This window comes from Mustela putorius, unplaced genomic scaffold (genome assembly GCF_011764305.1).
Source record: "Mustela putorius furo isolate JIRA1106 unplaced genomic scaffold, ASM1176430v1.1 tig00000788_pilon_pilon_pilon, whole genome shotgun sequence".
Classification (NCBI taxonomy): Eukaryota; Metazoa; Chordata; class Mammalia; order Carnivora; family Mustelidae; genus Mustela; species Mustela putorius.
In genome coordinates, this window is record NW_025421481.1 from 5,903,926 (window position 1) to 5,919,941 (window position 16,016).

General features: G+C 34.5%; 1 protein-coding gene across 1 annotated transcript in view; it reads left to right on the forward strand.

Annotated features, from left to right (window-relative positions):
* Positions 1–16,016, forward strand: part of ANKS1B (ankyrin repeat and sterile alpha motif domain containing 1B) — a 1,114,451-nt gene that overhangs the window by 123,184 nt on the left and 975,251 nt on the right. Inside the window, 2 exon segments of the mRNA XM_045084805.1 lie at positions 3,485–3,565; positions 13,696–13,852. Of these exon segments, the coding sequence (XP_044940740.1) occupies positions 3,485–3,565; positions 13,696–13,852 (238 nt within the window).

Here is a 16,016-nt window from a genome sequence, read left to right on the forward strand (position 1 = left end):
AAGATGCATGGTGGGACACCTGGGTAGCTCAGTTGGTTGGGTGTCTGCTTTTGTCTCAAGTCATGATCCCAGGGTCCTGGGATCCAATTCCACATTGGGATCCTTGTTCAGTAGGGAGCCTGCTTCTCCCTCTATCTGCTGCTCCCCCTGCTTGCTCTCTCTCTCTGACAAATGGATAAATAAAATCATTTAAAAAAAAAGAAGAAGAAAAGATGCATGGTGAAACTTTGATCTTATTGTATTTATTGAGACTTGTTTTGTACCCTACTGTATCTCTATTCTGGAAGATGTTTCATGTGCACTTGAAAAGAATGTGTATTCTACTATTTTGGAATTGAGTATTCTGTGTATATTTGTTAAATCCATCTGGTCCAGTGTGTCATTCAAAGGCATGATTTCCTTGTTAATATTCTGTTTGGATGATCTGTCCTTTGACATAAGTGGAATGTTAAAGTCCCCTACTGTAATTGTATTACTATCAGTTAGTTCCTTTGTGTTTCTTATTGTTTTATGTATTTGGTTGCTACTACATTGGGTGCTTGAATACTTATAATTTTTATACCTTCATGTTAGATTGTCCTCTTTATGATTTTATGCTTTTTCTCTCATTCAGTCTTTGTTCTTTTTTTTTTTTTTCCAAGAATTTATTTATCCATTTGAGAAAGGGAGAGTGAGAGAGCATGAGAGGGGAGAAGGTCAGAGGGAGAAGCAGACTCCCAGTGGAGCTGGGAGCCTGATGCAGGACTTGATCCTGGGACTCTGGGATCATGACCTGAGCCGAAGGCAGTGGCTTAACCAATTGAGCCACCCAGGTGCCCCCAGTCTTTGTTTTAATGTCTGTTTTGCCTGATATGGTACCCCAACTTTTGGTGTCCATTTGCATGATAAACATTTTTCTGTCCCATCACTTTCAATATGCATATCTTTAGGTTTAAAATGAATCTCTTGTAAAGCAGCGCATAGATTTTTCTTATTTTTTAATCGACTCTGTCACTATATGTCTTTGGAGCATTTAGTCTATTTACATTCAATGTAATTATTGATATGTTTTTATTGCCATTTTTTCTTTCTTTTTTTTTTTTTTTTGTCTGAGAAACTCTTTATCTCTCCTTCTGTTCTGAATGATAGTCTTGCTAGATAAAGTATTCTTGACTGCAGATTTTTCCCTTTCAGCACTTTGAATATATTATGTTATTCCCTTCGGGCCTCAAAAAATCTGCTGATAGCCTTATGGGGTTTCCCTTATGTAACTGTCTTCTTTTCTCTTACTGCTTTTAAAATTTTTTCTTTATAACTGATTTTTGCCCTTTTAATTAGCATGTGTCTTGGTGTGGACCCCTTTGGGTTGATTTTGTTGGGGAATTCTGTGCCTCCTGGATCTGATTATCTGTTGCTTTGCCTAGATCAGGGAATTTTTCAGCTATTATTTCTTTAGATACACTTTCTGCTTTCTTTCTCTTTCCTGGAATCCCCATAATGCAAATGTTATTATGCTTATGGGGGTCCCTGAGTTCCCTAAGTCTACTCTCATTTTCCATAGCCCCCCCCCGTCCCCCCCGCTCAGCTTGATTACTTTCCATTAATTTGTCTTTCAGGTTGCTAATTCATTCCTCTGCATCCTCTAGTCTGCTATTTATTTTACTGAGTGTATTTTCAATTTCAATTATTGTTTTCTCCATCTCTGATTGATTTGTTTTAGCTCTGTGTTGAGGGTCTCATTAATGTCTTTTACTCTTCTCAAGTCCAGTGATTATCTTTATGATCACTACTTTAAATTTTCTTTTCAGGATATTATATACATTCTGCTTATGTCTCTTGCTATGATTTTGTCTTTCTTCATTTTGGACATATTCCTTTGCCTCCTCATTTAACCTTTCTGTCTGTTTCTCTGTGTTAGGAAAATCAGATAGTCTATTGTTCTTGAAAATAGTGGGCAGGGCATGTACTTTTAATAAAGTGGCACCTGTCCTTCTCCACAGGGTACATGTAACCATGGCAGAGCTACAGTGTGTGCAGGTGGGGGTTGCAGTTTTAACAATACCAGTATCCTCCATGGGAGGTCAGGAAACACAGGATGTGGTGTAAACCTGTTAAATAGTGAGTGCCTGCACTCTGCTGGTTCCCACAGGTGACTGTGTGATTATTCTGGGGGAACATGGGAATGAAATGGCACCTGCCTCTTTCGTTCCTGGAAAAGTCCCTCAGGAATTCTGAGATTACTAATTAACTCCCTTCCATGCACCCCATGTGTTTTTCTAACTGCTGCTTCTAAGCTATATCTCTGAGGACTGTTTGCTGTGCTATTTCTTTAACGGCAGAAACTCAGTTTCCTTTCACCTTTTGGGGTCTCCCAGAGCCCAGCTTCTGCTTTTAAGTTCTAGGCTTCAAGTCCTGTTGGTTGTAAGAACTCACAAAATGTGGTTCCTTTGATTTTCAAAGCTAGATGCTGAAGGGATTCTTTGTGTAGGCTTTCCAGTATGATGGTCTGTTTTTCATCCCTCTATGTGCCTATGGCTCCCTTCTTCTGGCAGCCAGACCCAGGGAGTTTTTTAGCTCCCCACTGCATCTTTGCCCTTCCTAATCTCTTCAGTGTTGTCTCTCCTTGACATTTAGGTGTGGAGTTTGTTCTGCCAATCTTTGGATTGTTTTCTAGATTATTTGCACTGATGTGAGTGTTATCTAGTATCTGTGAGAGGAGGTGAATTTAGGGTCCTCTTCTACCGTCTTCCCTGGAGATCTCTAGATTTTAGTTTTTATGAGTTTAATATTGTCAAGAGTGCCAGATAAAATGATTTTTTTGATCTAGTTTTTGAAAAGTGGCTTTTAGTGCCTTAGGTTTTCAAAAGCTAAACATAGTTTCTGTGATAGTAGTGATTAAGGATAAAATAGACTATTTTGTGTAGTTATATTGTCTTCAAAATATGTTGTAAAATGTATTTTCAAAACTATCTTCTTGTGGCTTACAATAGTCCAGATCTTCAATTATAGTTTCAAGTATGAAATACTGATTTTCTTGGTAGTATTTGAACTACCAGAAGAGTTTGTATTCTTCCCATAATGCAGAAATATCTTTTAACTTATATAAATCTCTGACATCTCAGAAGGATTATGTTAAAATGGAGGAGGTGTCATAAATCTTTATGCTTTGGTATAGAATATAGTAGCTGAGTGTTAATTTCTTCCAATATTTAAGTATTTATATAAAGTAATAGGGAATTTTTGGATTCAGGTTTTTAATACATGACAGTAATCCTACATTCACTAATAATTTCTGAAGGTAGTTATATTCCCTAATAATTTCCTTACATCAAATAAATGGAGTTATTGTTCCAAGGAGAATGCATTAAAGATGGCATTCATTTTCTACATGACTAGAATTTTCTTATGCAACATGCTGCTGGCTATGGGACTATGAGGCTTCTTTTTGTTTTTCAAAGCATGATTCTGCTTAACTGTTAACTCTGCGCTTGTGCTTTATTTGCAGCATCTGGCGAGGCCCCAATGTGAACTGCACAGACAGTTCGGGTTACACTGCTTTACACCATGCAGCCTTAAATGGACATAAGTAAGTGCTACTTATTTGGACTAGAAACATGATGTATTTAGTTACATGTGATGAAGTTAATTATGTTGATGATAGCTCTCTCATGCTGCCAGGAGTCTCCTGGGCCTAGGTGAATTTGGAGAGGCACTAGGTGGCAACACTGACAATTTAAACTTGGTAGGAATGTTGCTGTGGATTGTTATGTGCAGAGTATAAGCCAAGAGAATTATTCTAAAATAGTCAAATAACATGCAAGGAGAATGAAAGAAGTGACAGGATGTGTTAGTTATGTGTAGCTTTCAGGGGGTAATGAGATAGAACCAATTAGTAACACTACCCTACCTTTTTTGGTATTTTTATCTAACATGGGGAGTATTCACCAAAAGTAAAATCTTAATAGGTTCTTACTTTGAATATGAGCCACTTCAAAATCCTTCAAATTTAGGTAACATGCTTTTCCTTTGTCATTCAAGATAGTCTTTCTGGTTTTAAATTTCTTTAACCTATGGAATTATGTTTCAATAGTGTGATAGCCTATAGTATGGACAGTGAAAGAATGTGTAAACATAGCCATCATTTCTTTTCTAGTGTTTTACCTGGGTGACAAAATGTGAGGAGGTTTACTGACAAAATATGAGGAATCTGAGTGATTCAGATATTCTGTCCTCCTCCATTAGAAGGAAAGGGACTCTTCTCATGTCTCCTTTTCCTTTCTGTTTTTCCTTTGCTCTAAAGAACCAAAGTATTATTCTTCCCAGACTTGGACCATTTCATTTTACTTTTACTTGAGTTTTTTAAAGATTTATTTTAATGAGAGAGAGAGAGAGAGAGAGAGAGAGTGTGTGTGTGTGTGTGTGTGTGTGTGCATGCACATGCCAGGGGAAGGAAGAGAATCTTCAAGCAGACTTCTCACTGAGTGTAGACCCTGACTTAGGGCTCAGTCCCATGACCCATGAGATCATGATCTGAGCCAAAACCAAAAGTTGGATGCTTAACTGACTAAGCCACCCATGCACCCCCATTTTACTAGAGTTTTTTTTAGATGTGGTAATTACTGCCTTAAAAATGTTAGGCACACAAAAAAGTGCTAGTTACCTTTTGTTTTCCCACCTAACTATTCCTTTATTTTGTGAATTGAGGCATAATATGATCAGGTCACACCTGATTACATTTTATGGCCTTAAAGTTCTCACAAAAGTAACACCCTTTTTATCATTTATCATCATGACATTTTTTATTTTTAAACTTACTGCATCAACTTAGCATTATCATTCTGTTTGGATATGGAGATATATCTTTAACTATCTACCCATATATAATTATACATATAATCATAAACATAATGTTTTATCATTTGGATTCTTAATATTAGAATTCCCAAACAACATTTCTTTTTATCTACTCCCTATTATATATTATATTATCTTATACATCTAACTTGGAATCTTTTATTTTGCTGGGTCTTTTTCAAAATATATTGCTGTACTTCTGTAGAGTGCAAAATGTGTAGAGATCCCTACCATCTGAATATTTTAAAGGAATTACTATTTACTCTTCCTTGTCCTTGGGTCATCAGGAATGAAGGCAGATTAAATCAGCCCAATAAATACAATGCTGATGGCTTCTTTGGTCATCTTAATTGTGTATTAGGGGAATTCCAGTTGGGAAAATTGGAAAGATGTACTATCAGATCTATTGGACAGAAGATTGAGCCTGAGCTCAAAGCTGTACTACTCTCCTTGTTCTATCTTAGCTTGTCATTATAAGTACTTCTCAAAATAATGTCCCAAAACGGATTAGCATTCATATCCATCTGTGGTTTTCAGTGTTTAGTAAATGTTGTATACATGATGGCCTGTCAAATTCTAACTATTGAGATATGTTTCCCTATGCCCCACTGCAAAATTCTTCATTTCTATTAGCATTATACAAAGTAAAGATAATTTAAGCAAGTTGATTAGCAATCATTAAGATCATAAAGAGAGGGGGATTTGACTAGATATCTTAGATATCTTTCAAGATCTCTTTAATTGCAGATATTCTCTGAGAATTATATATCTCTGCTTTGTTTTTATATGAAGATTCCATCTTTTTAACACTTTCTGGAAAGATTTTACCCAGTGTCATTCTATAGGCATTGGAAAAAAGCAGGAGAATTCTAATCCCATCTTCCTATCTCTGCTAGTTATATATCTTGAGCCATTTAATTAACCCATGTAGGGCTCAGTTCAGTATAATGAATACATCGGCCGGATATTATCCATTGTTCCTTTCAATTATAATATTTTATTATATACTGTTTTAGTATTTGTGGTTCAGTTATGTACTATGATGCTACAATTCTGAAATTTGAATTTTCATTTAGAGTGTATTATCTCTTTACTTTAGGGCCCCTGGGTGGCTCAGTTGGTTGAGCAACTGCCTTTGGTTCAGGTCATGATCCTGGAGTCCCAGGACCAAGTTCCATATTGGGCTCCCTACTCAGTGGGGAGTCTGCTTCTCTCCCTCTCCCCTCCCCTCTTATGTTATCTCTCATATATATATATATATATATTTTTTTTTACTTTAAATTACCCATGGATTTTTAAAATTAGAGATAGTTTATTCAATCCTGCCCCCTCCCTTCCCTCATATTATAGATGGAAAATAAGCCCATTCTGGATAAATGACATAGTGGTCACTTAGATATTAAGGTGGGGCTGTGTTTAGAGTTTATGTGTAATGGTTCTAAGTGCATGCTTTTATATTATTATTTTACATTATCTTCCTTTTGTGGCTGTGTGCACATGAGTTTCCTAAACTCTTGCTGGCTTTTTTCTGTTCTAATATCTATTTCTGGGCTGCCTCTCATTATCAACTAGTGTGTTCTCATAAAATGGTAATTTTAATATTGACTTAAGAAAAAATATTTGAAGGAAAAAAATGTCCATAGTGTATATCTCAGAGACAGAGAAGAATTTTTTTTTCTTTCCTTTGCTGTTGCTGTTCTCACTTAGCAAGGTAATGAACAATTGATTATTTTGTATTATTCCCAAGCAACCCTTAGCAGTCAGCACAGAAACACATCATTTCCATGTTTGTTGCTATTGTTGTTGTAGCCATCAGCTATAGATTGTTTCCAAAAACATAATGATTTCTAGGCTAAAGTTCATGGAATCATAGAGCTAGCAGTAATATTACAGGGTTCTGTAGCTTCTTATTTTGCTCTGAACACAGGCTTTTCTCCTACCCTCAACATAAAATCTAAACATTCATACTGTTTTATATCCTGTTTATATGCCTGTTTTATATCCTTTTATTTTGTATGTTTTATGAGGCTCTTGTTTAGTTAGTCCACAAGTGGAGCAGCATTTTGTACCTGAAATATATTATTTCATAATGAACAATTCATCTCCACTTAACCAAATCAGGACACAATAGAAAATGTACTTCTGTTAGTGATTTCCTGGGTCATTTGTAATTGCAGATTAGAAAATTATTACCATCAAATGATAGAAAAAAAAACATGGTTAGTAGAACAAAATCCACTAACAATGATTATAAGCTATTTCAGTAGATAGGCAAGAAACCCGTTTTTCTTTTTTATAATATGAAGGATTCATTTTTCTCTTTCATGTATTTCTGCTACAAATTTGGCTGTCTTAATTCTCTACTGAACAGACACTAGCCAGCCAGCTGGCCTGCCTTTCTGCCTTTCTTCTTCCCTCTCTCCCTCCTTCCCCCACTTTCTTCCTCCCTCTTTCCCTTTTTCTTTGCTCTCTCTCTCCCTTCTTCTCTTCCTCTCTCCTTTCCTTTCCTCTTTTCTTTTTCTAATCTTTTCTTTTTAATAATAATCTTACTGTTCACTCTAAGTTTTTACTAAACATGTGTATTCAATGTCAGTTCTCTTAGCAAATTGTTTCTTTTCTTTTTTTCTTGTTAGGGTTCATCTCATTAAGCTACTATATTGGGCACACTGTGATTCTTGATGCTGTTTTGAGACCTCTCAGCACTAAATTGTTACCATTTATATCCTCAAAATATGTATATTCTTTGTTATGTGTGGGGTTTAAATATTTACTGTTCTTGTTTTTCATTCTTTAAACATTTAATGCTTGGATCCTAGACTCCATTATCTGAAATCCAAACTCTATCTCAAGTTATATCTAGAAACCAGATAGTAATATATGTGTACTTTTAATTTACTCTCTCTTAGGTTTTCTTTTCTTTTTTCTTTTTTTTTTCTCTTAGGTTTTCTAATGAAAGAAGAGAACTTCCTCTAAAAATTTATGATCCATAAAGTTTCTGTTCGGTAAACCGAGAAATAACTGATCTGATTGCTTTTTTCCTGGATAAGGGTATTAAATAGTTAAAATCTGCTCTAATTCACTCTCCCTGGCAATCTAGGAGAGTGAATTCAATATAAAAAGGAGCTCCTATTACAAAATGGGGGGGTGGTTTTCAGGTTTTTTGACCATGTCAAACACATTTGCAACTCTATTACTGTTAAAGAGAAGTAAAATCTTCAAGAAAGTCTGAAATCAAAAGGGCCCTAATTAATTGAGAATTTCATTAGTTTGTTAAATACTATATCCATATGAAGATGATTTGCATTTATTTCCAAGTTCTTTGGACTAGTACCAAGGGAGGATGGAACAAAATAAATGTCTTTGGTTATGATTTAACTATAGGGAAATTTGCTCTGCGGTAAAGAAACTCGAATGTTGAACTTCCCCAGTTAACTTAATTTTGCTCAGAACATATCCTGAAACTCCTTAAAAGATATTTCATATGAATTATAAGTATATTTATAGCTATCAGAAAATGAAAAAATTAAATATAGTAGCAAAAATCAGTACTTGGGGCACCTGGGTGGCTCAGTGAGTTAAGCTTTCAGCTCGGGTCATGATCTCAGAGTCCTGGGATTGAGCTCCGCGTCGGGCTCTCTGCTAGGCAGGGAGCCTGCTTCCCTCTCTCTCTCTCTGCCTACCTCTCTGCCTACTTGTGATCTCTCTGTCAAATAAATGAATAAAATCTTAAAAAAAAAAAATCAGTACTTTAAGAATGCCTATTTTTACCTGAACTTATATATTAGCCTTAAGCTGCAAAATGTTACAGTGATTTAAATTGTATTAATATTAAATTTAATTTGATATTTTGTTTTACTCCTGGGAAATGGAATTGTTTTTTCTGTGATCTCATTGACCACATTTATTTTAGGATTTTAGAGCAGTTCTTATTTATGAAATGCTGTATATAAGAAAGAATGCCACTTTATGATCAAAATATAGATGTTAATTCTCTTGTTTGCCATTTTATGAGCATTGTTCATCAATATAACTCAATATTTCATGCCTCGTAACTAAGCACAGTCAACATGTTCATTTGTTGATACTTCTGAAAGATATAAGGTACAACCTAAATAAAAATGAAAATCAATAGGATGCCTGAGTGGCTCAGTCAGTTAAGTGTCTGTCTTCAACTCAGGTCATGATCCTGGGGTCCTGGGATTGGATCTTTTATCAGGTGGAGAGTCTGTTTTTCCCCTCTGCACTTACCCCCTGCTCATGATCTCTCTCTCACTCACTCTCTCTCTCTCAAAGAAATAAAATTATAAAAAAAGAAAATAATACTGATTTGGGTAGGATCCTAGTGTTAAATACCATTCTAGTTTAGATATTATTGATAGTACCTGAAATTTAATTTCTTTTTTTTTTAAAGATTTTATTTATTTATTTGACAGACAGAGATCACATATAGGCAGAGAGGCAGTCAGAGAGAAAGGAGGAAGCAGGCTCCCCAATGAGCAGAGAGCCCGATGCAGGGCTCTATCCCAGGACCCTGAGATCATGACCTGAGCCGAAGGCAGAGGCTTTAACCCACTGAGCTACCCAGGCGCCCCGAAATTTAATTTATTCTTAATGAATATGGAGATAAAGGGCCTGTTTAATACATTATTACTTGTGATATACATTAATGCATCACATGATGTATAAATGAAGGTTGATTAATATTTTATTTATGATTCAGTAAGACCAACAGGCACATTTTTTTAAAAAAAGATTTTATTTATCTGGCAGAGAGAGGGAAATCACAAGTAGGCAGAGAGAGGCGGGAAGCACGCTCCCCACCGAGCAGAGAGCCTGAAGTGGGACTCAATGCCAGGACCCTGAGATCATGACCCAAGCCAAAGGCAGAGGCTTTAACCCACTGAGCCATCCAGGTGCCCCTAACAGGCACATTTTTAAATCAGAAATATAACTTTATATTTATTAAGTATGTTTTCACAATAGAAATCTGAGCCATGCCATTTCATTCGTTGGTATCTGGGAATAGGATGAAAGGTACAGCTTAAATAAAAATTTAAAAATAAATTAAAAATTAACAAATTTGGGACACCCAAAAGACTCAGTTGGTTAAGCATCTGACTCTTGATTTTGGCTCAGATCGTGATCTTAGGGAGTCGTGGGATGGAGCCCTGTGCTGGGCTCCCTCCCCAGGGGGGAGTCGGCTTCTCTACTTCTCTCCCTCTACCTCTTCTCTCACTGGCTCTCTTTCTCTCAAATAAAACAAACTAGTAAAAATGAGTTAAAAAAAAAACACCTAATATAGGGGTGCCTGGGTAGCTCATTTGGTAAAGCATCTGCTTTCAGCTTGAGTCATGATCCCAGGGTTCTGGGATTTGAATTGATTGAGTCAGGTTCCCTGCTTGGTGAGGAGTGTGCTTCTCCTTCTCCCAACTTCTCTCTCTCTTTATCTCACTCCCTCTCTCAAATAAATAAAGCATTTAAAAAAGTAAATATAATAGTATTTGGTTAGGATTTGTATTATTCACCAAAGGCAATTTCATAGGCATGCAAATTATTCTTTTCAGATTTACCTATCAGATGGTGGTAATATGATACAATACAAATGTCAGTATGCTAATTTTTTCACTCTTTCATCAATCTTCCTGATAATTAAAGAATTAATGTATATCACATACATTATTAGAAAATGTCAACAAGAATTAAGCCAAAGGACAAATTAAACTCTGAATGGATTTCTTGAAAGTAAAAGAAAATAGGATTGGTAACCCATGAAACTTTACTCATTACCCTTTTAGAAGTTTCAGATTATTTTTTTAATTGGTTAGGCATTGAGGAATAAAGTTAAAAACTATTCATATAAGTTATCTTTCTCTGATAAGTGAATTTGGAGAAGGCTATTTTGTGAATAGTATAAATTCTACTTTTACATTCAGATAATAAACAGTATCTTTTTATTCCAATTTTACTTTTATTTAAATGTTGAAATGTTTCATTAAAAAAAAAACTGGGATTATTAAACATTGCTGCAGCTTGCCTTGAGAATAGTGTTGGTTAGTATACAATTTTACAGTCATACCTCTTTTTTATTTGATTCACACCAACCCTTTTGAGACTGGCAGGAAGTTGTAGCCTCTGAATTCTATCTTAACGATATCTGAAAGACTGACAGAGGCTATTTGATTTTCCCAAGGTAACCAAATGGGTAAGTAGTAGAGTTGGAACTCTAAAGCAGATGTTATGATTTTTAACTGCTTTTTAAATTCATTGGTATTGAATCCTTCTTACCACATTGTAATTAATCTTCTCAGAATAGAAGACACTATATGGTAACTTTCACTTGGCAGGGAGGTGAGGAGAAATTTATGAACTCAACAAACTTTAAGTGTCCTTCTGATTTTCAGATTTGTTTTTGCAAACTTTTGGAAACATTTTTTTCGATTTGTTTTTGCAAAATTTTGGAAGCATTTTTATTTTTAAAGGATTTTGTTTTTCTTGGGAAAAGAATTAATATTTTTGTACAGTGCTTTAGTATTTATTGAGTGGTTTCTCTTTTGTGATCTCATTTAAAGATTTTATCAGTCTTGAGCAGTAGGCCTTAACTTTTATAACAATATCCTCTACAGAAAAGAAAAAGAAAGATAAGACTAAGTAATTTCTCTAGGGTCACATCATTAGGTAGTTTGTTTAGCAAGGACTCAGATTCAAATCTTCTAAATTCAGGTTTTTATTAAACAATACTGGCTCTTAAGAAGAATATAAAAGTGAGGGGCACCTGGGTGGCTCAGTGGGTTAAGCCGCTGCCTTCGGCTCAGGTCATGATCTCAGGGTCCTGGGATCGAGTTCAGCAGGGAGCCTGCTTCCTCCTCTCTCTCTGCTTGCCTCTCTGCCTACTTGTGATCTCTCTCTGTCAAATAAATAAATAAAATCTTAAAAAAAAAAGAAGAAGAATATAAAAGTGAGATTTTATTCTTATTTTCTCTAAAATCATATTAGAAAATTTAGGACTCCTTGGAACTTTCTAAATATTTCTACAACATATTCTTGGTTCTTTCGTCATGATTTCATGTATTTATCTATTAAGTCCAATGTTTCATATGTGGGGAAGAAAGAATAATTTTCCCTTTCCCTTCTAGATTCTTGGCTGAGGAACCCCCACTCCTCCCATAATAAAAAGGTAGATTAATGGGAGAAAAACAAGAAGTTTAATAATATGTATATCTTTTGTGTACACATGGGAGATACCCAGAAAAACTGAGTTAACTCCCACATTAAAAACCATTTCCTGCTAAACATAAAATAGATGTGTTTGAGGGGTACTAGTTATGGGAGGTTATTAGGAAAAGCACGATAAACAAGTTACGGGTTGTTACTTAAATTTAAGTTTCTGCCTTCTTCCTTGATAAAAGCTAGAGATTTAGAGTCCATTATCATTTTCTGGTACAAAGAGGGAGACTCCCTACAAATGGAGTTTTCTTCATAGATTTAAATGCCTCTTACAAAAAAGTAACTTCTATTTCGTTTTCAGAGGTTTAACAACACCTACTCTTTTTTAGAAGTAATCAACTGAAAATAATCCTCATGTTAAGGAGGTATATTTTGGGGTGACATATTCTCTTCTTTACAAGTTTAGATCACACTCTGGGCATTCATTATGTTTTACAATTTATTGTAATGCTTGTATCATATCTAGTTTGTGTGTTTATGGGGAGGTAGCTATTAGAGTTCTAACTTCTATTCAGACTTCCTCCAGTTTTTCTTGTTACTTTACATTTAAAGTCTGGCTTCATGAAATATTTAAATCTAGCTCTTTGTGTTACATTCGTTCTAAGTACCAGTGATTTGTTATATACGAGAAAGAACTTTAGAATTTTTTGTAACTGTGTTTATACACACACACACATGCATATATATATATATATATATATATATATATATATATATGTCTTTGTATATCTGTCTGGGATTTCATTTAGTGAGTTAATAGAATTTGCTTCATAAATGCTTCCATTTTTAAAGGATTTTAAAATGTTTTTGATTGGTTGATACAAAATTCAATATAATATGTGCCATAAATTAATGTCTTCTTGATGTTGAGTATTATAGTTCAGAATTTTTACTTTGAAAACTTGGTGGGGGATTGAGTACAAAGTGCACATGAGTAGGGTATATTGAGTATGAATTGATACTGGATCAGTGGTGGAACTTGTCTAATGAATGAATTTCTTTGAAATATTTTCTTAAGGTTTGAACAGAGAGGCGAAGAAGTGCAGAAGTATGAATAGCACATATTCAAAATATGTTGCGTGTCATGGCTGAAAATTTATTGAACTCCTCAGCCCCTTTTTTTACTGTGCTGTCTGCTTTCTATTTTATATGTCTCTTCAATTCCTTATTTCAACTTTCTATAGGAACGATGTATAAATTACCTTAATGTCTCTTAGTAGTATGATCTTTGTGTGTGTGTATGTATAAAGAGTTGGATTATCCTCTGCTTTTCCTTCATGCTAAATCTCAGGTATGCACTATCTGAGAAACTCCTTTAAAAAAAATAGGAAGAGGAATTTTTAAAAAATGTTTTACTTATTTCATTCAGTTATGAAATTAGGTAAGTTCTGCCCAAATGAGTTCCATTAAGTGCTTTCATTGTTTATTCAGTGTTCTGTGTGTGTATGTGTTGTGGTGGTAGTTTTCCAGGTAAGTAAAATAGCCAAATATTAAGTAGGCTAACTCTTCGACCAAATTTTATATTTCTTACTCTAAATTTCCAGCCAGCATCTAGTATACTTTCATAATTACCTGTTCAATGAAATCTGTGTGTTTAGTATATTTTCTTTTCTGTTCTTTTTTTTTCCCCCCTTCCAGGGATATAGTTCTCAAACTACTTCAGTATGAGGCATCAACAAATGTAGCAGACAACAAAGGTTATTTTCCCATTCACCTGGCTGCCTGGAAAGGAGATGTAGAAATTGTGAAGATTCTTATTCATCATGGACCCTCACATTCCAGAGTCAATGAACAGGTGCACTTATCATATATTTGCTCTTGCTATAGTTTTGCGAGGTTTGCAAAGGCAAGGCCACATTGAAGAATTGATTATTTCTGTCATTACCCTGCCAAAGATTTTTTTCACGGCTAAATTTCTTAAAGGAGAAATAGAAACATTCTTTGTCACTTCTATTAGTTACATAGGTAGTAAGTTGGGCGTTTATAAAGATACTTGTTAACAAGAGAATACTACATAAAGGAAGTAACTGATACTTTTGCCTAACTTATATAAGCATCCATCTTGCAGTTTTTGAATATTTGAAGATAGAACAGAATTCACATTTGTAATATGAATTAGAGCTTCTCTTAATAACATTTTAAATGTTAAAGCAATGATAATGGATTCATTTGTACAATGCTTTCCATTTACTTAACACTTCCACAGTAAATATAGTTTTGTGAAGCAGAATTCAAAATACAGTATATGCAATTGATAGTCATATATTAAGTTAAAAATTTCCTGTTTGTGTGCCCAGAGAATGTTGAGTAAAACACAGCAGCAATGTACTGACAGATAAAGTAAAAATATTTTCAAGTGCATAATATCCATATTGCACATAGCTGACATATTAAAAAAGGAATGCTATTTTCATTATTCTAAATAAATAAGACCACAGATTTCTGAAAGTAAAATATAGGCCCCTAATACAGCATGGTAACAAACATCTTGAGCTCTGCATGCCCCCTACTGTTCCTATTTTGTAAAACTATATTTGAAAACCAGCATGCAGTCCAACAATTGAATTACAACCATGGCATTAAGCTGCAGGTTGGCAGTTGTCCAATATCAATGCAAGTGGTTACTTTAGGGCAAGAACATCTGATGAAGTGCAATTAGCATACTGTTCAAATGAATATAGACTTTGCTGGCCTTTGACTGAAATTCAGACTGAAGAATAAAAAGTAACACTGGCAGTAGCTATAAACACAAAAGGGAAGAAAAATACGTTTCTTCCCCTGGAAAAATGCAGTTGTAGAAATAAAGTTCCTGTAAGTAGGAAAAATGTTGTATTAGTTGAAAGTGTCTTATTAATAATTATCACAAAATTTTTATGTTTCTAGGTTATAAAATGAAGTGTATTTTTATGCAAATACATTCATAAATTCAATCTTTAAAAAATGACAGATATAACTGTCGTTATCAGCATATCATGCTAAAGGGAAATTTATGGGAATGCTGTTTTGTTTTTCAGAAAAATCAAAAGTTAAAAGATTGTTTGTGAGATGAGCCATCTGGTGGTTATTCTTAAAACTGTCTGAATGCCCCAAAGTGAACCTGAAATAATAAGATGGAAAAACAATCCAAGGTTAAACAAGGGGATGTTAGTTTTTACAAGCAAAATACTTCCTAAATGACATGAAGATAAGAAAAAACATTTAGAATTTATTTGTATTTGAAAGTTGCTTTGTCTTGTGATTTCTACTGGAAGTAAATTGAAAATTTCTTGAGATTTTTAATACCATGCTTTCAGTATTTGTTTATTGTATATATGGTACTCCTTGAGTGCTGACATATTTGTGTCATCTAGTGCCATTTCTCCTAAGTTTCTGATGTGGGATTTTATTTTTGTAAAAGTAGCTTTTCATTTTAGCTTTCTTTCTTTTTTTTTTTTTTCTCCCCTCTGATTGGGGTAGAAATGTACTAGTTACTTATAAACCTTTATGTATTTAAGCAACAGAGGGGAGCAATGAAAATAATAGTTAAGATATATTGAAACATTATGTCAAGTACCATGCTAAGCACTTTTACCTATAATATGTTATTTAATTAATTCTCAACAACTCTTGAAGTGATATTATCCCCTCCCACTTTATAGATGAGAAATTAGGCTCACTAGGGCTAAATAGCTCATCTAAGTTCACACATTACTGAGTAACTAAATCTCAGACTTGGACTCTAATTCCAAAGCCCTCCACAATAGCATATTGGTATTGTCATCATAAATCCTGGCACTTATGGATTGTTTACTATATGCCAGGCAGTGTGCAAAGTACTTCATCTGTTATCTTAGAAAGCTGATGAAGTAGGGATTAATTATTTTTCCTGTTTTATATGTGGGAAGCTACCTTAAAGAGATTAAATAAGTTGCTCATGATATCACAACTACTAAGAAATGTACTCAGTATTTGAATCCAGG